Source organism: Podarcis bocagei (assembly GCF_964188305.1).
Source record: "Podarcis bocagei genome assembly, chromosome: 8".
Taxonomy (NCBI): domain Eukaryota; kingdom Metazoa; phylum Chordata; class Lepidosauria; order Squamata; family Lacertidae; genus Podarcis; species Podarcis bocagei.
In genome coordinates this window covers 90,555,467-90,580,699 of record NC_138133.1, presented here as the reverse complement: position 1 = coordinate 90,580,699, position 25,233 = coordinate 90,555,467, and the positions used below count along the sequence as shown (strand labels likewise).

General features: G+C 46.4%; 1 protein-coding gene across 1 annotated transcript in view; it reads right to left on the bottom strand.

Moving 5' to 3' along the window:
- ZC3H3 (zinc finger CCCH-type containing 3) overlaps window positions 1–25,233 on the bottom strand; it is a 269,931-nt gene that overhangs the window by 172,100 nt on the left and 72,598 nt on the right. Inside the window, exon 4 of the mRNA XM_081204465.1 lies at window positions 13,294–13,450. Coding sequence (XP_081060591.1) covers window positions 13,294–13,450 — 157 coding nt within the window. The remainder of the gene's footprint in view (window positions 1–13,293; window positions 13,451–25,233) is intronic.

Below are 25,233 nucleotides of genomic sequence, written 5' to 3'. Positions count from 1 at the left end.
GGTGAAATATAGATCGCCACGTCTCCGTGATGCATTGCACGCTGGAATCACGCAGTCTCAGCACTTGCCTGCTAGCTGGGACCCCAAAACCCAGCTCTCCTGCTCATAAATCCCAGCGTGATTTAACAGGCCTAACCCTTCGCCAGGCTCTGCGTCAGGGTTCCAGTTTCCCCTTGCAATAGCAAAGTGTCGGCAGCATGGAGAAGGGCTGTGTAGCTCTTTCTTCCAGGATGAGGGAAAAGCCTATCAGACACCCCACCATCCTTTCCTGCTGTGCTATGGCACCCTGTCGTCTACAACTTCATTCTCTACAACTTTATTAACATCTATCTACAATCCCACTAGCATCTCTCGGTATTGTGAATAACAAGGAACTTACCTTTTGTTGGTATCTTCATGAACTTATTTAAAAGACCGAGTTAAACATTTGAAAAATCTATTGAAACCAGACATTGTAAGTTCATTTTAGGCTGGGTAGTTCTCAAGTTCTCTGTGGCTTTCTTTAATGTTTTGTATTTTTCTCAGAAGGTTGCTAAAGTATGTATAATTATTGTTCTGTGTATATTAATCGCCGAGATGCGGGTGGCGCTGTGGTTTAAACCACAGAGCCTAGGGCTTGCCGATCAGAAGGTCAGCGGTTCAAATCCCCGGGACGGGGTGAGCTCCCGTTGTTCGGTAACAGCTCCTGCCAACCTAGCAGTTCGAAAGCACATCAAAGTGCAAGTAGATAAATAGGTACTGCTCCAGCGGGAAGGTAAACGGCATTTCCGTGCGCTGTTCTGGTTTGCCAGAAGCGGCTTAGTCCTGCTGGCCACATGACCCGGAAGCTGTACGCCGGCTCCCTCGGCCAGTAAAGCGAGATGAGCGCCGCAACCCCAGAGTCGGCCACGACTGGACCTAATGGTCAGGGGTCCCTTTACCTTTTATATTAATCGCCAACGTGTTGCATGTCGCACTACTTCTATAAGCAGCAAAGGTTGCATTTTTCTAGTGAATTTTTGACTGGCACAGGGTGCCCAACAAATGAAAAATAAAATATGTTTGGAAGCTTTGGTCCTAGTGCATTCCTGCCCCCTTGCCCAAGTGAAATATATACATGGTACAATAAGAGCAATTAGCCTATATGGAAAGGAGCCACTTCCTCTGTGTAAATAATTTTTTTGGCCACGCTTATAGGAGCAATTGTCTCCAGTCATTTGATTTATTAGTAAATGTAGATAGTAGCATGCAGGCACAACTTTAAATTCAATGTATACTCAATGTATATCACGGTTAGTTATTAATGCTAGGAGTAAAGATGCTTTAAAATGATTTGAAAACTATTCAACTATTAAAATGGTTGTGTTTTTTTAAAAATTCCCAAGACACACTTCCAGAATTGTCTTAACAAAACAATTTGGCTTGGAATTGGGGCATTCAGCTGGTGAATTTAGAACTCGTTGCCAAGAAGCAGTGGCCAGCTGGGGAAAAACAACACTGGCAGATTTTGTTGTTTCAGAAAATACCTGTAAATTCCGAAACTGGGGCGGGCCAGAGCTTATAGGATGAAAGTAAGAGGACTGCTCTTTTCCAAACAAGTTTCTGAACTCCTCTTACTTAAGAGAAACTGTCACCTCCGTTCAGCATCCTCAAAAAGGCGTCTTCATCGAGATGTCACAAGGCATAATAGCAATTGGTTTTATCAACCAGTTAAAAAGGCAGATATTTAATCAGCTGTAAGATATTTAATCAAGATGAACACACGAGGAAAGCTGGGTCTCGCCAACTGTCAACTCACAAAAGTACTGTTAGACGTGCAGACCAGGAGGGAACAAGCAGGATTGGCAAAAGCTGTTGGCTTGCAAGGGAGGAAAACACTCGCAAGCAGCCTTGAGACATGCAACTGGTGCAACATTCGGGGTAGATGTCCTTCCCTCGGCTAGGCTAAGCAGCAGGACTGTGAGCCTCACTCACAAACAGAACACCTACTGGCACTTCGACACACATCTAGCCTGAAACGCAGTGTTAGAAACTGAGACATGAAAGATAGGAGCTAAATGGTGCACTAAATCTAGGTTATGGGCGCAACAACGGAATGTCTAGGCGTGCTTTTTTTGTAACAAGAATACAAAGCTGAAAATGAATGAACTGCAGGCAAAATATTATGTTAATTTTTCACATGGTCTAGTCCTTCCCCTGCCTAAAGGTAAAGGGACCCCTGACCATTAGGTCCAGTCGTGGCCGACTCTGGGGTTGCAGCGCTCATCTCGCTTTACTGGCCGAGGGAGCCGGCGTACAGCTTCCGGGTCATGCGGCCAGCAGGACGAAGCCGCTTCTGGCGAACCAGAGCAGCGCATGGAAACGCTGTTTACCTTCCCGCCGGAGCAGTACCTATTTATCTACTTGCACTTTGATGTGCTTTCGAACTGCTAGGTTGGCAGGAGCTGGTACTGAACAACGGGAGCTCACCCCGTCGCGGGGATTCGAACCGCCGACCTTCTGACTGGCAAGCCCTAGGTTCTGTGGTTTAACCCACAGCGCCACCCGCGCCCCTCTCTTCCCCTGCCTACCCCCCTAATATTCCTAAAGAGGGTCTCTTCTCCAGTCTTCAGAGAGGAGCTGGAAGTAGGAAGGCAGAAAAAGGTCCTCCTTTCCTTACACTCTGCAGTTTTAATCTGAAATCTTAGGTGCAGAACGGAGCCCAGAGCTCAGAAACTGCTTGCGCTGATGAAATTCCCTGTTGCAAAATGCGCCTGGAACAATGGGAGTTTCGAACACTGCTGAAATGTCCGAGGGCAGAGGTCTCAATCCATCCCCTTGGAAACTGAGACACACGGCTTATTATCAAGATGCATATTCCAGCCTTCAGCGCAAATTTTCTCTCTCCATCGCCTCCCATTGCACCCACTAATCCTCTAAACCTGGCAGGCTCCCTCCGCAGCCAAATATTGCTGTTCGCCACCATGCTAACACACAAAACAATACCAATTTGACTCCACTATAGGACTCAGCCAGCAGCCTGAGAGATGCACCCAGTCTAGCTGCTGCTCCCAATGCCTTCTTGTTTGCCTACATTTTACAGGGCTTTTTCTTCTTTGGTTTGTTTGTTTCATAAAATTTATACACCACTTGCTTTTTTAAAAACCCCATCCAAGTGGTTTATAAAAAAAGGATAAAACAAATAAAACCGAGAAAAATTCAAAATCATACTTTAAAACATAGAAAAGTTAAAATATTAAAACAGATTAAAATTACCTCTAAGCATCTGGGTAGGCTTGTCTAAACAAGAATGCTTTTTAGCAGGAGCCGAAAAGAGTACAGTGAAGGCACCTGCTTGATCTCAAGAGGCAGGGAGTTCCAAAGTTCAGGTCCTGGCTGCCACACTTTTCCAGCCAAGCCCCCAAAGCAATTGACTGCCACAAATAAAATGAAGTTGAAGCAGCAAATTATGAAGAGCAACAACAGGTGGGGAAAGTCTGTCTTTCTTTCTTTTTCTTTCTTTCTTTGCAAATTAGTGAAGGAGCTAGGCGGGCCTCCCAAGGGAGAGAACTCCAGAGTCTGGGTGCCACAACTGAGAAGGCTCCGTCCCATGTACTCCACTGCTCCACAGAAGGTGGAGGGACACAGCTCTTCAATGGTGAGCCGAACCAGGCAGTCACTCTGGTCCCAGAGATAAATGTACAGTATACAGAATGGAGGGAAAGTGAATAAAGTTTTTCACTCGCTTGTTCACTTTCCCCCTTCTCTCTCATAATACTAGAACTCAGGAGCATACAACAACACCTAACGTTGGAATAATAATAATAATAATAATAATAATAATAATAATAATAATAATAATAATAATAATAATAATAATAATTTATTATTTATACCCTGCCCATCTGGCTAGGTTTCCCCAGCCACTCTGGGCGGCTTCCAACAGAACACTAAAATACAATACAATAAAGATTTGGGACAGAAAAAGGAAGCACTTCTTTCCACAGCACACAGTTGAACCATGGAATTTCCATGGAGGAAAAGGCTTCTGGCCATGATATCTGTGCAGTATTCCTAATGCCAGAGGCAGGATGGGGAATAGGAGTGGAGGGGGAGTTGTTGAGCTCAGGGCCAGCTTGCAGGCTTCCCAGGAGCATCTTGTTAGCCACTGCGGTGGAGCAGAAAAGCCTTTGGTCTGATTCAGCTACAGGGCTCATTTTATGTTGCTAAAACAGCAGGGTGGCGTGGCACCCAAAAACTTCCTTAAAACCAGTAATTCAAGCGCTGGCCCCCCTCACGCAATCCTGAGCAGGTGCTGAAGTGCTGAACTGCAGCCCAGGACATCTGTCACCTTCTCTTCCTTTACCAAATATTGCTTAAACGGGGGAAACAAATCTAAGTTATTAGAGCAATAACGAACACTTTATTTTAATACCTTCAGCAATTTCATAATGGGTTTTGCAGGAGCAAAATATTTAACTGTAATGAAGTAAATATGAGTCTCAACCTAAATATTGCTTCAGCTGCCTGGATAAAAGCACAAATTAAAACCAGAGTGGGAGGAGGAGAATCTCGGAGTCTCATTTTGGTACCTTTAATTGCCACCGGCCGGCCTTTCAGGGCAGACGGGGAAGAAAAGGAGGCCTGTCTTTCCACGACAGCTTAAGATAAACTGACCTTTTAGAACAAGACGGTCTCAATACTTCCGAAAAACACAATCTGCACACACAGACACACACCTCTCATTCCCTGGCTTCCCTGGAGGAACTTAAAACGGGGATTGGAGAAGTGTCAGCAGAAAGGAGGAAAAGCAGAAAAGGGAAACCTCCCAGGGAAAACTCCGCTTTTCTGCCAGGATCCAGATGAGCAAAGGGCCAATGATGGGAAAAATCTGCCTTCGCAACACTCATCCCCCCTCCCTCCGGGAAAGGAATGGAGAGGGAGCGATCCGTGCATCCGCCCGGGCCATCATCAGCGAAGCATGAAGGCAGCGTGTTCCCAACATGTCTTTTTCCGTCACAGAGAACAACAGTCAACAATGAAGAGAACTGCCAAAATCGAAAGAGTACTTAACTTTTGGGGCAGCATAGCGCTTGTTCTCTATGCGAAAGTACCTGTAACCAGCTCCCGAAACCGGGACACGTCTGCAAAACTACAGGGACTCCTCTAGGTAACAAAAGCCGCGGCGTTTAGCCCACCAGGCAAGTGTGGGTGAGAGTGATACAATACGATAATCTTTATTGTCATTGTTCCACACAGAACAACGAAATTTAAAATCTACATCAGAGATTCAAAAAGCAACAAGCCTGCTATCCCAGCTATCCCAGCCTGGTTAGCCCCCTAAAAACTCTGATACCCCATAATTAAATACAATATACTCCCATCAAGACCAGCTTACACTGCGTTTAAAACCAAAATCGCATTTGAATAGAAACTGTTCTCAGATGGCTAGTCCTAGTCTTCCAGGCAATGACAAACTTAGACAGCATCTTAAAAAGCAGAGACATCACCTTGCCAACAAAGGTCTGTATAAGTTAAAGCCATGGTTTTCCCAGAAGTGATGTATGGAAGTGAGAGCTGGACCATAAAGAAGGCTGATCACCAAAGAATGGATGCTTTTGAATTGTGGCTTGGAGGAGACTCTTGAGAGTCCCATGGAGTGCAAGAAGATCCAACCTCTCCATTATGAAGGAAATCAGCCCTGAGTGCTCAACTGGAAGGACAGATCCTGAAGCTGTGGCTCCAAACTTTGGCCACCTCATGAGAAGAGAAGACTTCCTGGAAAAGACCCTGATGTTGGGAAAGATGGAGGGCGCAAGGAGAAGGGGACGACAGAGGACGAGATGGATGGACAGTGTTCTCAAAGCTCCCAGCATGAGTTTGACCAAACTGCGGGAGGCAGTGGAAGACAGGAGTGCCTGGCGTGCTCTGGTCCAGGGGGTCACGAAGAGTCGGACACGACTAAACAACTAAACAACAACAACCTTCTTCCAGAAGGCCAAAGCTGAAAGAGATCATTTCCAGGGTGCGCACTATCCTGCGCTATCTCTGCAGCTTTCTTATGGCACCTGGAAGCGTAGATTTGATCCAAGGTGGGAAGAGTGCACCCAATTATTCTCTCCGCAGTCTTTACAACCCTGGACAGCATTGTTTTCCCCGATGCCTCAACATGTGACAGGAAGGGCTGACCCAGATGGGGATCAGCAGCCCCCTCGGAAACTTGGACACCAACACCAGCTCAAAGGCCAGTGACCAAGGAGTGCTTGCATTGAGTTGCATACACACAAAGGTGTGGGGGGGAGAGGAGGTTTCATTCTGGTGCCTGAGAACTGGGGACATTTTTGCAAAGGGATACTTCTTATAGGGGCAAATAGGACTCAAGGGGTGCAGCCTTAGGATAGGACCCAGGTTCAAATGCTGACTTGGCCTAATAATAATAATTTATACCCATCTAGCTGGGCTTCCCCAACCACTCTGGGCGGCTTCCAACAAAATATTAAAATACAATAATGAATCAAACATTAAAAGCTTCCCAAAAGAGGGCTGCCTTCAGATGTCTTCTAAAAGTCTGGTAGTTGTTCTTCTCTTTGACACTTGGTGGGAGGGCATTCCACAGGGCGGGTGCCACTACCGAAAAGGCCCTCTGCCTGCTTCCCTGTAATTTGGCTTCTCGCAGGGAGGGAACCACCAGAAGGCCCTCAGCGCTGGACCTCAGTGTCCAGGCTGAATGATGGGGGTGGAGATGCTCCTTCATGTATACTGGGCCTTTGAGGCCGTTTAGGACTTTAAAGGTCAGCACCAACACTTTGAATTGTGCTTGGAAATGTACTGGGAGCCAATGTAGGTCACCAGTCTAGCTGCCGCATTCTGGATTAGTTGTAGTTTCTGGGTCACCTTCAAAGGTAGCCCCACATAGAGCACATTGCAGTAGTCCAAGTGGGAGATAACCAGAGCATGCACTACTCTGGTGAGCCAGTCTGCGGGGAGTGTCTCATCCTGCATACCAGATGGAGCTGGTAAACAGCTGCCCTAGACACAGAATTGACTTGTGCTTCCATGGACAGCGGCGAGTCCAAAATGACTCCCAGGCTGCGCACTGCCCCAAGGAAGTGTGCAGGTCGAAAACTTCCTGCCAGAGTGAACCGCCTGAGAGACCCAGCTCCCAAGCTGCTCTGTGAAACTGATATGCATAGCTAAGCTGGCATTGCCACTTTTTTTTTAAAAAAAAGGAGGGCTCTAAAATTGGTACTTCCATGCCCCACTGTGCTTCACATACAATCAGTGCACGGCTTATTGTACTTATCCTAGTTACGGGTAGGTAGCCGTGTTGGTCTGCCATAGTTGGAACAAAATAAAAAAATTCCTTCCAGTAGCACCTTAGAGACCAACTAAGTTTGTTGTTGGCATGAGCTTCCGTGTGCATGCACACTTCTTCAGATACCTAGTTTAGTACAAGAAACCTTGTACTTAGCCTAGTTAACGTGGAGGATCGCAGCAGATAAAGCCATCAGCGATTCCACTACTGCCAGTTTCATTAGGCAGCTGCTCCCCTCTCATAAGCTTCTCTGGAATGCCTTAATTGCACCATTCAGTTGCGTCCATTGTTCAGGAAACCTTGGAAGATCACAATGACTTTCCGGAGCACTCTGGCTGTGCTCGGGTTTCATCCTCAAATGCAAGAACGGTCACGATACCACAGGCCGTGATCATTTATCTACACACTGGCACCCGCACAGTTCACTGAAGCAGCACCAATCGAAAATCACCCCCCAGGATTTGGTCCCAAGTGATTTCTCAAGGGCACCAGAGAGACCCACGGATTTCTTGTGCCCCACTCTTTTGCAGCCCCACAATTGAACGTAAAAGGTGGGGAGGGGGAGGAACTCCCCGAAGAGATAAAGGGGGAGGAGTGAGAAAGAAGCACAATCAATAAATCTCAACCTCATTGGAGCTCTTATTAAGTAAATTAATTTAAGTTAATTTAACTCGATCATGACTCCCGATCACAGTGATTTAGTGAGGGGGGAAATTGCATTAGGAAAGGCGCACACACCAGATAGAAGAACGGAAGAAAATTAGATCCACTTAGCAATGTGAATTAATATGGAAATAGCAGGTGTAAATTTAACCTTATCAAGAGAGTGAAAATTATCTTCATAAATTTGTAGAAATAGCCCCCGAGCTGCTTATAAATCTATTTAAAACAAAAATATTACAAAAGTGCAGTAAAATTAATTTAAAATATACTCCCATCTATCGCCTGCAGAAAAGTCAGTGGCAGGGCGAAGTTTAATGCAATCTAGCAATAAGGGGAGAAAGCAAGAAATCACCAAGGGGTTTAGCACTGGGGGTCGAGGGGGGCAGGAGAGAGAAGGCTAAGGAGTCCCCTCTCTTCTCCCCCCATCCCTCTGCCCCGGCACCTTCCTGGAGGCACATTTGTCTTTTGCCTCTAAACAATTACTTCATGGGAGAAGGAAGCTCTCCCGACGTGGGCATAATACCCCAGCCAATGTGAAACAGAACAAAGCAAACTTAGACCCTGGGAAAGAGCCTCACTGCGAGGGGAGCAAAACCACGTCAGCTTCACTCACATAAATTGCACGGGAAGGACTCAGGGCCTCAGTCGTCATCACTCAGATAACCCTGAAGTGGGTTTGGGGGACGCCATATTCCTGCCGGCTACACGTGAGGAGGCTGTGCAAGAGGTAAAATACAAAGAGACTTTGCAAGCTGCAGCCATAGAGACCATAGCTGTCAACTTTCTTGCGAGGAATCCTATTTGGAATAAGGGGATTTCCCTTTAAAAAAGGGAAACGTTGACAGCTATGCATAGAGACATCCTGAGCACCGACAGGACTTAAGGTGGGATCGTAGTACCTGGTACTTTTGCTGCAGGTAATATTCCACAGCAAGCACATGAAACATGCATTTTTACAATCAGGAAATACAGGCCGAGGGAGGAACTTCAGTGAACTGATGGTAGCCGTGAGACTTAAAACCAGATATCCCAGATCACAGAGTCCACTGAGTTGAAAAGTGACAGCAGAAAAGGGCCAGGATCTGGAGCAAACATTAGCCTTTTTCAAGCATTCAAAGCCATGCAGCAGCTTCTGTGAGAACAAGGGGAGTGTGTTGCACCTTTCGGCTCCTCTCTAAGGATGTTCACATGTTGACGGCACACCTGCAGCAGGGTAGCTGACTAAGACAGCAAAGGTCAAGGATAGCAAACGCTGTGCTCCCCAGGTGTTTTAGACCACAACTCCTGCCACTGTCCAGGTGAGCTGGAAGCGGAAGCGCTAAGGCAAAAATTAACCTTTAAAATTTGACATTTAAAGCCCTAAACAGCCTTGGTCCAGTATACCTGAAGGAGCATCTCCACCTCCATCGTTCTGCCCGGACACTGACGTCCAGCACCGAGGGCCTTCTGGCAGTTCCCTCACTGTGAGAAGCAAAGTTACAGGGAACCAGGCAGAGGGCCTTCTCGGTGGTGTCACCCGCCCTGTGGAATGCCCTCCCACCAGATGTCAAAGAGAAAAACAACTACCAGACTTTTAGAAGACATCTGAAGGCAGCCCTGTTTAGGGACACTTCTAATGTTTAATAGTTTATTGTATTTTAGTGTTCTGTTGGAAGCCGCCCAGAGTGGCTGGGGAAACCCAGCCAGATGGGCGGGGTATAAATAATAAATAATAAATAATAAATTATTATTATTATTATTATTATTATTATTATTATTATTATTAACCTGCAAGGAGTATCCTTTTTCTTCCCTCCCAACAACCTGTTGCGTTGGCAAGTCCTAGAACTACTTGGGTGGGAGGAGAAACCAATAACAAAACTCCTGCCCTTCCGTTTACACTCTCTGCTCATCCAAGAAGCACTTTTGTCCGGATCTCTCACTGAGCATCTGTGGCCTTCCTACACAATGTGCAAAAAGGGGGGAGGCGAGGGAGAGAGAAAACACGCAAACCAATCTCCTCCGATAAATGGGCAGCATTTGCAGTGGATGAGGTAACTGAGGAAGAATGGTCATTTCAGCATGACACCCGTGGCACGTGAAGGGAGAGAGGAAACTGTTTCGATCAAGATAGGCTTCTTTCAACGGACTTAAATAAAGCACAGAGAGTCAATCAATAGTGCTGCCAGAGGCAGAGAGAGGGAATGGACACACCAAACCTTAGGGTGGATGCAAAAGAACATAGAAATCTGCCTTGCACTGAGTCAGCCTATCTATCTCAGTACTGCCTACACTGACTGGCAGCAGCTCTCCAGGACTCTCTCAGCCCTTTCTGGAGATGTCAGGGGTTGAGTTTGGGCTCATGCTGCACAATGCCCATGTGAAGAACGGCTTCCACCCCCCGGAGACTGTCCGAAAAAGGCTGGCTGCATCCCCTGTGATGGACTCCTCAGTGATACCCGCAGGAAATTTACGCAGGAAGCAAGGACACAACAAGGATATCGACAAGAGATGCAGATGGTAAACAGAACCTGGGACAGGTACCCATGTGATGGAAGCAGCAGTTAATCTTTAGATAGAATAGTCGGCCCCATGATGCTGGAATGGAGGCAGTGAGAGATTTTACTTTCTTGGGTTACATGATCACTGCAGATGGTAACAGCAGCCATGAAATTAAAAGACGTCTGCTTCTTGGGAGAAAAGCAATGACAAACCTAGACAGCATCTTAAAAAGCAGAGACATCACCTTGCCAACAAAGGTCCGTATAGTTAAAGCTCTGGTTTTCCCAGTAGTGATGTATGGAAGTGAGAGCTGGACCATAAAGAAGGCTGATCGCCAAAGAATGGATGCTTTTGAATTCTGGTGCTGGAGGAGACTCTTGAGAGTCCCATGGACTGCAAGAAGATCAAACCTCTCCATTCTGAAGGAAATCAGCCCTGAGTGCTCACTGGAAGGACAGATCCTGAAGCTGAGGCTCCAAGACTTTGGCCACCTCATGAGAAGAGAAGACTTCCTGGAAAAGACCCTGATGTTGGGAAAGATGGAGGGCACAAGGAGAAGGGGACGTCAGAGGACGAGATGGTTGGACAGTGTTCTCGAAGCTACCAGTTTGACCAAACTGCGGGAGGCAGTGGAAGACAGAAGTGCCTGGCGTGCTCTGGTCCAGGGGGTCACAAAGAGTCGGACACGACTAAACAACAAAAATGATGCTGGAAATCTGCAGGGCCCTTTGGGAAGAGGTGGGGTAAAAATAAAAAGACCCACGACAGAGAAATGACACAACTCTTAGAGCCAGATCAGCTGAAATGTGCCTGGGTGCTTTGCAAAAGGAGTATCTGTTCACACATTCTTGGGAATATCCATTAAGCCAGGGGTGTCAATCACATGGTCAGGGATCTCACCAGGCCCTGCCAAGGACTGCCTATCCAATGCCAGGTTTAGGTGATCAGTCCGCCTAAATGCAACGTTGCTGCAATCAACATCACTGATATAAATCTCATCTGCGTCAGGCTTAAAATAAGAATAAAGTAGGGCTTTGTGACTTGGCTTTAGCAGTCCGTACGTTTCTTCCTCCAGAAGAATTCAGAGTTGCAAATGAGTGCAATACCCTCCAACAGAAAACCAGGTCATGTTTTACAATAAGCACGAATGATCTTCACGTATACAATGTCTCAGTCTTTCCCCCTTCATATACAGAATCTGTACTTTACATAAAGCTATTCTTAAGCGGGCTGGGTGGGATAATCAATTGTTTTAGGAAGGTAAATGCTGTACTCCAATTTTAAATTCTTGAAATAGCAATTGTTTTGATACTGTCAAGTGTTACTAAATTGCTGGTGACAGAAGTTCCCAGATAAAGCATCTGGTTCTTAATTTTTAAACTGTTTTCAAACTGTAACAAATACTGTATAATCAGCTTTTAAAAAACGGGAATATCAGCATTTTCTTTTATTTCACCAAGTAATTGAGGAAGTTTATTCTATTTGATTTTAAAATTCATTCTCTCCCACCCACCCCTTTTTTCAAGCCAGCTGCCACACTCATTTGCAAAACTTTATAATATAGTTGAGCACCTTAAACTAATTGCTTGCAAATTGCAACTGGTCATCCGCTGAAGGGATCGTGTAACGGAGGGAGGTTTGAAAAGGATGACAACCTCTACAGAGCATGGGGAGAAAGGGGCAACTTATTCGGGCTGGAATTGGGAAAGCTGGAAGGGGGAAACAGAAAAATGAATAAAAGCAAATGCTAGCAGAGGAATAATGAAATCCTATAAATTCCTCTATGCAGCCCACTCCCAAGAAACCAAGGGAGACTTATCTATGAGAACAAGAACATGGGATTGGGCTGAAAGCACATTTTCTAATACCGGGAAGCCTCAAATATGTATAATACTTATATGCCACATAATCTGAAGAACCCCTAAAGCACAATAAGGTGGTTACAAAAACAAAAATCTATACATGCAACGTGATGACCAAATATTGATCAGCTACTGATGTGAAGGCTGAGATGACCACCAAACCCAAAGAATTCATTGACAAGGCAGGAGCACATATCAAAAGCAACAAATTTTGTTTCCATGGTTTAGGTTTTGTTACCTGTTTAGGGAAGTTTTTAATGTTTGATACTTTATCGTGTTTTTACTATTCTGCTGGGAGCTGCCCAGAGTGTCTGGGGAAACCCAGCCAGATGGGCAGGGTGTAAATAATAAAATTATTATTATTATTATTATCATCATCATCATGGCATCCCTCCTCTAGCCCAAGCTGTCCAGAAAGAGACCAACAGAATCAGCATTTGTTCGACAGGTGCTGAAGAACCACACTAATGGCCCCATGGCTTTAGGTATCTCCTAGGTCAGGGGTCAGCAAACTTTTTCAGCAGGGGGCTGGTCCACTGTCCCTCAGACCTTGTGGAGGGCCGGACTATATTTTAGAGGGGGGAAATGAACGAATTCCTATGCCCCACAAATTAATAATAATAATAATAATAATAATAATAATAATAATAATAATAATTTATTTATTTATTTATTTATTTATTTATACCCCGCCCATCTGACTGGGTTTCCCCAGCCACTCTGGGCAGCTTACAACAAAATATTAAAATACAAAAGACCGTCAAACATTAAAAGCTTCCCTAAACAGGGCTGCCTTCAGATGTCTTCTAAAAGTCTGGTAGTTGTTTTTCTCTTTCACATCTGGTGGGAGGGCTGAAAAAGTTTGCTGACCCCTGCAATAGACCATCAAACATTTCCATCGCTCATAAGAACAATGTGATGTGGCCTTTTTTAGCTGATCAGCAGTTGTAAACAGATGCCCACTATAACACGGTAACGCTGGAACAATGGTCAAAACTGTGTCGAAAATTCTACCTGGATGTCGAGAGCCTTCTGGACTTCCAGCTGTGAGCAGGGCTGCCAAAAGACGCCGCAGAGGCCGAAGGAGCAGAAGTTGCCGCCTTCTTCACAATCCTGTAGCGAGTGTTCACCACTTTATTGGCTGTGGGGCTTGCAAGAAGGAAGCTGGAACCTGGGATTTAAAGAGAGAGGAGGAAGAAATTAACGCAGGCCTGAAGAAACATGTAGAACAAGACTGGGGCCACGGAAAAAAGGATCAACTCTTTGCTGAAATGTATAGATACGAATCCTTATCCACACATACATACAAAATGGAGCACCGTTTAATAAAACAGAGCCCATGGTTATAATATCCCTCAATAGTTTACACTTTTGACTACTTTCCCCAAGTGCAAAATGGTCAGAACTGTGAACCCAGGAAGAGCATTACAGGATCAGGCAGTTCTCACAGCAGCTGAAAGCAAAAATGTTCTCATTTTCCTTCAAGTACAGTGGTACCTCTGGATGCGAACGGGATTCGTTCCGGAGCCCCGTTTGCATCCTGAAGCAAATGCAACCCATGTCTCAGCGTGCGCGGGTCGCGATTCACCTGTTGTGCGCATGACGTCACTTTGAGCATCTGCGCATGCGCGAGTGAGTGGCAAAACCCAGAAGTAACGCGTTCCATTACTTCCGGGTCGCCACGGAGCACAACCGGAAAATGCTCAACCCGAAGCTACTTCAACCCAAGGTATGACTTTATTACAAGATAGAGCAGGAATTTAAAACCACATTTGAAACATCAGAATATATTCTCTGGCTAATCTATCTCAAATTTTAAATCTGGTAACAAACATTGTGAAAGGGTTTTGAAGAATGGACAGCAAAAAAACAAGGAGGGAACCAACTTTTTCCCTCCATCAGTGGTTTTGATCACAAAGATGCAATCGTACGTACTCCGCATAAACTGAACTGATGGTTGTCTTACACTGAGTAAGACCACAGGCCTATCTAACTCGCTATAGTCTAGACTCTAGACCAGCCTTCACGGACCTGGCGTCCTCCAGATATTCTGGACCACAACTCCCATCAGCCCAGCCAGCAAGGATGGGCCTTGTAAACCAATAATATCTGGAGGGCAGCGGGTTGGCAAAGGTTGGTCGAGACTCCAAGGTCTCAGGCAGAAGCCTTTTCCTAGACCTACCATTTAAGCTATGCCAGACTTCCTGAAGCTGGTACACACCAGCTGTTTTGCACTACAACTCCCACTAGGCTAGGGGAGACGGATATATGGGCTGAACATTTGGAAGAGCATCTTAACAGCTCGAACAATACAGCAGGGAAGCAAGCTTCCAGAGGAGGCTGCTTCATTTCTCTCCATGGGAGCGTTCAAAGAAAAGGTTGAACAGGTTTCTATCAGAGGGAGGCTTCAAGCGGGCATTGGACTAGAAAACCCGTGAAGATCCCTCTGTGTGCTCACCAGGAGCAGATTGTGAAACCTACAGAACGCTGCCCCGTGTCTCTCCATCCTAACCCGCCCTCTATAATCAAGCCTTCAGCAACCTCCGAGGACTGCTTCTCATCTTTGTTGCCTGAACTTGAAAAGATTAGCAGAAAGATGCGCCTGCTTCTCTGGAGCTCCAGGCACAGACCTCAGTGGCGTTTTGCCAGCAACTGCTGCCTTCCCCCAAACCAAGCACAACACAGTCAACTTCTGCCGAAGAGAAGCACCCAAACCCAACTCCATCCCACCTACACTGACAACAGACCCACTCAGCACCACCTCTCACATCTAAGCCCCGTGTCTCTCGATCCCCAAGTACCACAATATGCCTGAGCTACACTTCTCACTGCGAATTCCCACATAGCCCCTTGCCCTACCTCTCTGCCCCCCGATCAGATGAGCAGCTTTTGTTCTTCCCTTGTAGCATGTGGCTTGGCTCACTTGCCTGAGTCATCTAGAGCAACCAGCTCTGTCCTGCATTTCACTCTGGCACTGTGGCCAGCCTCCCTGCCTGGTCTCTGGGGTGCAGCACATCCAATTGTGTGGGCTTGTCTGTGATTGTGTGGGCCTTCTCCTGTATTGGGGAGCAGGGAATGATGACCTTCTGGCCTTCTCCAAGGAATCCACACTTATAAAACATTGGGGAGCAGTGGGTGCCTAGCCTGCCAGCCTTGAATATTACAAAGGCTTCCTATTTGTGCTGTTGAGTGTCTTTGGACACATTTTGCAGTCATTTAGAAAGAACACCTTTATCCGCGACATCTACACTCCCAAACAGATTTATGTATTTAATCATTTCTACTTTCACAATATTTTGCAATGTGATATACACACCATTTTTTCTGCTGAATGCCCCATGCAATTAACAGCTATATGTTTGATTCTGTTTCTTCCCCTTCTTGATAGCCAGCAATTTTTTTCCACAGCTTTAAGGAATGCATCTAATTGCCTGACTTTTATAACATACAGCTATAACTGCCCAGATAATTAAAGCTGACACTACATGCTGAGACGAAGTCTGCTGGTTTTATAACTGATTTGAAGAGATGACTCTTCCCCCACCCACCCCCCCTTTGGGAATCCTCTAATTAAAATTATTGCAAGGTGGAAAGTGGAAAAAAGAAGGCCCATATATATCTTTATCTTTTTTTTCTGAATGTCTTCTGCCTGCCTTGGGAAATGCAACCTTAATATTCCCTACTAGCTAAGTTAGGCAACTTCTAAAAGGCAATCTATCAGGAGCAGCACCAAATGAAAATCCACAGGCGATTGCTATGGGGTGGTCCCCTTCTCTAAAGAAGGGGCCAAAATTTTGCCCAGAGGCAGGTAGCAGACACCATGAGCCTGGTAACACACATTTTCAGGCCTAGTTAAGTAGAACTGTTGTTGTTGTTTAGTCGTGTCCGACTCTTCGTGACCCCATGGACCAGAGCACGCCAGGCCCTCCTGTCTTCCACTGCCTCCCGCAGTTTGGTCAAACTCATGCTGGTAACTTCGAGAACACTGTCCCACCATCTCGTCCTCTGTCGTCCCCTTCTCGTGCCCTCCATCTTTCCCAACATCAGGGTCTTTTCCAGGGAGTCTTCTCTTCTCATGAGGTGGCCAAAGTCTTGGAGCCTCAGCTTCAGGATCTGTCCTTCCAGTGAGCACTCAGGGCTGATTTCCTTCAGAATGGAGAGGTTTGATCTTCTTGCAGTCCATGGGACTCTCAAGAGTAGAATTAGCTAAGAAGAATTAGCTCCTCTCAAACCAGGAGGAATCACCCCTTCTGCATTACCACCAAACTAGGTTCTCTAACAACTCAGCAGGATGACTTGTCTGCTTCACAAACCTTCACTGCTAGGAAGCATCCTTATACCATTGGTCCATCTTGCTCAGTGTTGTCAACACTGACTGGCAACAATGGCTCTCTGGGTCTTCACACAAGGAGTCTTTTTTCAAAGCCCTACCTGAGAGACGCAGGGATTGAACGCAGGACCTTCCTGCACGCGAAGCAGATGCTCTCCCCCCGAGCGATGGTGGTGGCCCTTTGCCAATGAGTTGTGTGAATCAAAAGTCACACAAGGCAAGTTGCACCCAGAGCGGCAAAGCTATCTTCTGGACCAGGGGTCTGCAACCTTTAAGACAAAAAGAGCCACTTGTACCTGTTTCCGAAGGGGAAAAAACTGGGAGCCGCAAAACCACTGCGACATTTAAAGCATGCGCGCCACTGCCCTCTGATCTGACAGCGGGTGGGAAGGTGACGTCGGGACAGTGCGTGACTAACGCACGCACCGCCCCCATGCGACGTCACAGCCAGTACAGCGCCCGCCACAATGGGGAGTGTCGGGGCGCACAATGCGCCTCCTCCCCTTGCTAGTATCCGCCCCGGAGCCGCAGCAAAGGTGTAAAAGAGCCACATGCGGCTCCGGAGCCGCGGGTTGCAGACCCCTGTTCTGGACAGAAAAGAAGCAAAGAGAGGCGCAGTAGAACCTCCATGTTCAGATGCAGTGCACCTCTTTCTGACAGATGCCGTGGACAAGCAAAAGAAGACTACTGAAGTATCTGATTGGTCTCCGCTGGAGACAAACTGCTGGATTAGAGGGGCCTTCAGTCTGAACCTACAAGGGAACTCTTATGCTGTGATCAAGAAGGGACTGACAGAGGAAGAGTGAAGGGAGACAGCAAATCTAGACGATCGTGCTATTTTTGCTTCTAGAGTAGGTCTAAAACAGCCTGGAGGATTAAGGTGGGTCTTGGGCATGGAAAGTTGGAAGGCGGCTGGTGTAGACAGAGATGGTCTGCTGGAACTTTGCTCAAAGCTACCATTCAGCAGTTTCACAGTGCTCTCCAAAAAGTTCATCCCATTCACACCCAGTGAAAAGACCCAAGTCCTACTTAGCTCTGCCACTTCCTTCCCAGAGCTGGCAAGTCGTTGCTGCTTCTCTCCTCCAGCCTTGTGACAAAGTCACACTCAAATGAGACCCAGTGAAATCAATGGACATGACGAACTTAAGTCCATTGGCTTCACTGGGACTACATGGAGCATGACTTGGTTGAGATACCACCCACTGCTTTCCGGGGCAAAATTCTACCATGATACTTCAGTGTAGTGACAAAAGTCTACTAATAGCTGCATTTGTGGCATGTTTGCATATCGCCTTGAGAAATATGTAGAACGCGATAATAAATTAATAAGTAACAGCTACTTGGCTCCCGAGAAAAGAGCATACATTATCAAATGGAGGCTTGAAACCTTGAGCACTAGGAAAAATATGAACAAAAATTGGCTATGAAAGCATTGTATTTTTTGCGGGGGGGGGGGTTGTTTGTTATTGTGGTCTGTATTTTTGTGTTTTTATATTGTAAACTGCCCTGTGATCTTCGGATAAAAGGCAGTATAGAAATGTAATAACGATAAATGGACAACAACATTGCAATAGTACATACATACCAGTCTGCATGGATTGGATAACTCCACATTGCAAACCACTTAAGAGATTTTCGTACAATCAGGCGATGTGTGTGTTGCAATTATGTGTACGCGCACCTCTCTAAATAAATAAATAAAATAGAATTTTTGGACTCCCATCGACAGAGCTCCATGCTATGCCAGCATATCCGCTTTCCAGGGTTCCTCACAAGAAGACCTATAGCTATAATTTTACTAAGCCATTGCCAGTAAGGACTAATAAAAGAAGAGTTGCTATAAAGTATATTAAAAGACAAAAAAGGGTACATTAAGGTAATGTTAAGTCTCATAATTCCCACAAAAGGCAGGAAGTTAAAGCTGTAAGTCTGGGCTTAAAAGACCTTCTGTTGCCTTGTAATAAAACACACACTAGCTGAGGGAAAAGGTATATTAATCAACCTTCTGCAATATCTGTCCCCTGTTAATTAAGGATTGTTTGCAAGTGCTTCTGCTCTAACCTACTGCAAGAATGAAAACCAGCTCCCAGAGTAACCTCGGCTGGCAAGAGAGAGGAAACCTGCCCACTCCTGAAGAAAGCAGTGAATTTTTATTTTATTTTGCCACTCCATCCCTCGGGCTCATGGTAGCTTACAATCCAAAAGCATCATATAACATGATGATGTGAAGGAAACATGAAACTGAATCTTGACAGGAGGATGGGCAGGTGCTGCTGATTGACACGCCATGCTATTAACTGGGAGGATGTTATTGGACTCCCACGTGGTCCAGTCCCTTCCCTTGCTCTTCAGGTCCACAGCCAGAGCGCGGAGAGGGATGCATCTCTTGCGAAGATCCGGACACAAAAAATTGATGTTTTTGAGCGATTTTTAAGGGAAATTGCCAAAAACGAGACTCCAACGATTTCTGCCTGGACACTGTTTCTGACATCTGAATCCTGGCTATGTCTGCGAAATTCAGGACGTATTGCAACCCTCGCATTGTGCTCCGTGAAGGCAGCCCCTTAAAACCACTGAGAAGCGAAACAGCTTCTCTACAGCTCTTGCGGCTTCTCCTAACAGAAGCAGGTTGCAATACCCCACTCTAGAACTGCCCTGACTTCTTTTCTCCCATGCACCATTCAAAGTATGGGGCATGATCTTAAAAGGTTCTAGACTTGAGACACAACCTCCTCCCAGGTGTCCAGTTGCAATTTCAGTGGTAAGCAAAGGAACCCTTCTATTTTTATCATCACACTACTGAGGAGATTTCACCCCTCCCATATCCAAGAATCTGCTGATGTTCTCTGCTGATTCTCGAGAGAGGAGGGGGCGGTTTCTGCTCTCTACTTATTCCGCTCCAGCGGAATAAAGTGTCGAGGAGAGAGAGAGACTGAGTGTTAGAGAGAGATCGTGTGTATAGATAAGGTTGCTGCTAAGAGCAGCTGCAGACACTCAGTGCAGTTCAGCTTTTCGTTTAGACCTCATTTAGCTCTGTATATGGTTGTGTATTATAGTTGTAGATAGAATAAAGAAGATATTCCACAGAGCTGCTCTCCGAGTCGTTTATACTCTGCTATACTCTGTTGTGCGACGACTGTCTTCTTGTGGAAGTGAATCCGGTGCTCACAGCTCTGAGTTACAGATAGGTAGCCGTGTTGGTCTGCCATAGTCAAAATAAAAAAATTCCTTCCAGTAGCACCTTAAAGACCAACTAAGTTAGTTCTTGGTATGAGCTTTCGTGTGCATGCACACTTCTTCAGATACACTGAAACAGAAGTTGCCAGATCCTTCTATATAGTGAGAAGGTGGGGAGGGGTATTACTCAGAAGGGTGGTGGGAATGGGAGATTGGCAGATAGCTGAGATGAGCCTGTTGACGACTCTTAACGACTGTAATAGGTCTTACAGGAAAAGGCAAGGGGTGAGAAGGTGAGAAATGGCTTAGTCATGTATAATGAGATAAGAATCCAATGTCTCTGTTCTCACCCCTTGCCTTTTCCTGTAAGACCTATTACAGTCGTTAAGAGTCGTCAACAGGCTCATCCCAGCTAGATTTATTTATTTTATAATGCGCACCACACTTTTGTGGAAAGCAAACTAAAGTGACCTACTATCTCTCTCTCTCTATATATATATATACACACACATATTTATAATATTTTAAACTCATTGTAACACATCACACCAATAAAATAAACAGTAAAAAAGTAACACAAAATGGCAGCAACCGAGATACCACAAAATATACTGATGTTGAAGACAGAGAGTAGACAGCAAGAGAAATGTGATAAAATGATAGAATGTCCGTACATAAAATCCACCAAGCATGTCCAATCCATGATTAGATACACATAAAGTAGTTATTTGCAATGAAGAAAATGGGCCAACAGTCATCTGCACAAGACTGGGAGAGCACAGGTGAGTCCTCAATTTCAGCCCCACATTCCAGGCTCTCCTATACTAAAGTTCTCTTGATCGGTCTTCTTTGGAAAGCCTACAGAGCAGACAAGCCCATTGCCCTGTTGGAGGGCACCACCCCTGTGGAGGAACCACGGAGTCTCCTTCCTTGGAGATTAGAAGCCAGGAAGACACTCACCTGCTCACTTTGCAGAGGACAAAGAAGGGGAGCAGTTCCCCCACAAGCACCAGTGACCCCAAAGAGCCATTGGATCTGGGCATCCCTCCCCCAGGACTGAAGGTCGCACACACAGGATGCCAGAGTTTGGGGCATGATCTTAGGCCATTCCTCATCTCCCAAGGGCCAACCAGGTACAACCTTGAAACCCACTGCCAAAGTGTCCAGCTAGTTGCGCACAAGGCTACTTGGGAAGAGAGGGGGTGGCATGAAAGCGCCCTGGCTTAGAGGCAGGCAAGCTCCAAGTCTGAGCTGCTTCACGGTTGAAGCAACATGTATTCCCCAAGTTCCAGCCTCCTTGACCTGGGGAAACAGGTAACCAGGTACCACTCCAGGGCAGTTTTTTCAGAGCTCTCCTTGCGTAAGAAGCGTGAGGGTGGATCAGGCCAACCGCCATCTAGTTCAGCACCCTGATTCCTATAGTGGCCTACCAGATACAGAGGAGAAGCCCATGGCAAGTCACAAAGGCAAGATGCTGGCCATTCATAGATCTCTCCTCTGCCACTCCCAGGAATTTGTCTAATCTACCTTTTAATGCCGCCTGTGCTACTCGCTGTCGCAACGTCTTATGTCGGTGCGTTTCATGTGTTAATTATTATACATTATGTGAAAAAGTGCTTGTTTTTATCCACCCTGAGCCTAAAGTCCATCAATTTCATAAAGTAACCCCAATATAAAGGGTTGTGATATCATTTCTCTCTCTCTCATATTTTGCCCCCTTCAGTCATCTTCCCCCCTCTAAGCTAAACAGCAGGCCCTTGGCAGCTGATGGGAATCCCAACCTGAGTACACTTCAGAAGACTCACATGGTCAACTTCAGAAGGTACCTGCAGGCTGCGAATTGAGTGAAGTGAGATAGACAGACAGACGATGATAGATAGATTAGATAGATAGATAGATAGATAGAGAGATAGATAGATAGATAGATAGATAGATGATAGATAGATAGATAGATAGATGATAGATAGATAGATAGATAGATAGATAGATAGATAGATAGATAGATAGATGATAGATAGATTAAGGTTACCAGATGTCCCTGTTTCCCGGGGACAGTGCTCGGATTTACGAATCAGTCCCCTGACAAAATCCATCTATTTAGTAGGAAGTTGAAAAGTGTCCCTGGATTCATTGGGGAAAAAACTGGTAACCTTAAGATAGATAGATATCCCTATTTTTAACATGGTGTCATCAGCCAATTTATTCGCCCTGAGCCTCTGGGACATGGTGGGGTAAGAGGACCATGAGTAACATCAGAAGGAATCCTGTTCTTCAGGGATGCTTTATGCTGATTTGCCCAATGGGTAATGGTGAAAAACAGCGGGGGGGGGGCCTCTTCTAGCAAAGGCCTCTCTCTCCTTCCCTGCCCAACACTCCAAGCAGCTCCCCTTTTGCACCTCTCCAAGTGGCCATGAGCTAGCGCGCTCGCTCTCTCTCTCTCTCTCTCTCTCTCTCTCACTCTCTCTCTCTCCCCCCCCCCCAGACCTCGGAAAAATTACTGGTTTGAGGCACCACTGAGGATCTTTTCTGGCTCCCTCCACCCATTTCCCCAGCCCTTCAGCCTCTGGCCTTTGAACAAGCGCTGCTAGTTGCTGCTAATCCATCAGAAACCCAACCAAACACTTCCTCACTCCGTACACCCCTGGGCAGATGTGGAAGCTCCAACCCAGACAGACACAAGCAGAGATCCCACATGATTGAGGTCTTTCAGCCTCCCTTCCTGAAAACAGTGCCTGGTGAAAACTCTATTTGCCAGCGGTAATTGGATGTCGCATTCATCCTGGAGCTCCTCCTCTGACGGAGTCCGGGCATCAGCCCTCAGCATTAACTGCGCTCTGAAAGGGGCTCTCCGAAGCAGGCTCGGTTTTCTATTATTACTTGCTAGCTGAGGGGTTTTGTGTAGATAATCATGTTATTTAGATAGGATGTTGGTTTAATTCCCTTCATTACAGGCTCCCAGGGTTGTAATTTTTTTTCTCCGCATGATGTATTCCCCGTGGCACATTTCACTCAAATCAAACACTTTACGCTTTTATTACAAACAATGCCCCGGCGTCCCGCGTTATCAGCCCGGCACACACATGCACGCTCCTTGCAGAGATCCGGAGGTCAGTTCTAATGACTAATCGATCTCATTAGCTTTCCTAATTAAAAACTTTACTACCGCAATGGAAGACAAACTACAAAGAAACTGCTTGCATCATATTTGAATGGGATATGAGCACCATTTATCAGCCCGCAGCTCACGGCCTGCACACACCCAGAGTCCCCGGCGCATTGCTGAGAGGGTGCTTTCACGCCCAGACATGCTTCCTCCCTTGAACAATTTCCTGCCAACCTTGCCGAAGGAGGGGAGGGGAGGCGGGGAGGCCAGTGGGGAAGGATCGGAGACCTTCCCGTATACTTTCCACAAGGGCCCCACAGGGGTTTCGGCAGGCGAGCTCATCGTATCAGCATGCAAACGCAGGTGATGGGAATGCGGAAGCAAAGAGCACAGGACTCTACTGTAGTGGGTCTCAGGCATCCACCCATCCCAGGCAAGGGAACCAGAAGCTCGGTCACTGCCGGTAACTGATTGGTATCCGTTCTGGCCCTGCTCCATTGTGGGCATCAGCTGCTTCCGTGGCACTCCCGCTCTCGTTTCCCGTGGCGTGTCCTCAACAAGCACCTTTGTGTGGAGCAAAACGGAACGGCTAGCCCACGCAATCCCAAGCAGCCGGCACAGGGTGCACCAAAACAAGACAACAACAACAGGAACAGAACCCTCTCCATGCTTCATGGAGCGTCTCCACCCGCATCGTTCTACCCGGACACTGAGGTCCAGCGCCGAGGGCCTTTTGGCAGTTCCCTCACTGCGAGAAGCCAAGTTAACCAGGCAGAGGGCCTTCTCGGTAGTGGCACCAGCCCTGTGGAATGCCCTCCCACCAGATGTCAAAGAGAACAACTACCAGACTTTTAGACAACATCTGAAGGCAGCCCTGTTTAGGGAAGCTTTTAATGTTTGATGCATTACTGTATTTTAATATTGTGTTGGAAGCCACCCAGAGTGGCTGGGGAAACCCAGCCAGATGGGCGGAGCATAAATAATAAAAATTAATTATTATTATTATTATTTAAAAAGAGACAGAGAGAGAAAGAGTTTGAGACCAGTACCAAGACTGAAGTTCACCTGGAAGCAAGGGAGAACTCTGAACATCAAGTGAGTCCCTTGGTCCATCAGGTTTAGTAATGTCTTCTCTGACCAGAAAAAACACATTCTCCAAGGCCCTGAGGCAAAAGCTGCTTCTCCATCACAGATATCCTTCTAGCTGGAGATGTCCAGGACTGCTGGCTCCTTCCCACTTTGCAACCCCCAGACCTAAGCCCCTAACACTGGAAAGAAGTCACCACAGTTGAGGGGCAGGTCCCAATTCAAAGTAAGCCCAATTGCTGTGTTCTAAGAGGGTGTCCCTTTTCAGAACAGTTATTGCTGTTCCCAAGAACAATAGCTGAGTCAAACAAGCCCCAGAATCACCTACATTCCTCATTCGGAGTTGGCTCCCCTGGGATGTTCAACATCACAGCCAGATATTCCAATGATAATTAAACCAGATTTAATGCTGAACCAGCAAACAGACTGCAACAAAAGCTATTCCAGCATGGGAGTCCTGAAGGGCAATGATCAAGAAGAGGAAGTATTCATTTTTAAATGATTCACCCAATATGTATTATATTCAGACGCCCTCCCTTGTATAGAAGATTTTCGTGATGCACCCAGAGTGCTTCCGTCTTAGGTACTCATTGTTGCCACCCTATCAGGTGAGCCAAGAAGGGATTCAAGGCTATCCACATGGCTTCCTTTTCAAGTTTCCCATCTTCTTTAATCCTCCATTGGGGTAAATGTTCCGGCGCTCCCTTGTGAGATGGCTGCTTCAGGAAGGCATTGCACAGTCCACCAGACCGCATCATTAGGCTGTTTTCCAGCTTCCGTTCTCTTCGGCTTCATTCTCCCCCATGCTGCCATACCTCATTATCTCCACAGCCGCAGAGGAGCTATCCTGACAAGCAGCAGGTATGGCAGAATGGGGAGCTCCATGCGCTGAGCTCATCTCCTCTCCGTGGGCTTGCATCTCAATGACAAGCTCATTTCTCCGGAGGTCCAACAGTGGTGGCAGCACATAACCAGCACCTCAAGGTTCAAGCCATACCACTGACCACAGCTGGAATGAATTAGCTAACCGTCCTGAGCCCCTATTGTGAATTCAACTTCTCCAGGGGCGGAGGAAGTTTTGGGGAAGGAAGGCAAAAAGTTGACAGCAGAACCAAGCCACAGAGGGAAATGAAACAGCACCCTTTGACTCTTTTTCTCGGGATAAGCTTATGCTATCAATACATAAGGGACGCGGGTGGCGCTGTGGGTTAAACCACAGAGCCTAGGAGTTGCCAATCAAAAGGTCGGTGGTTCGAAT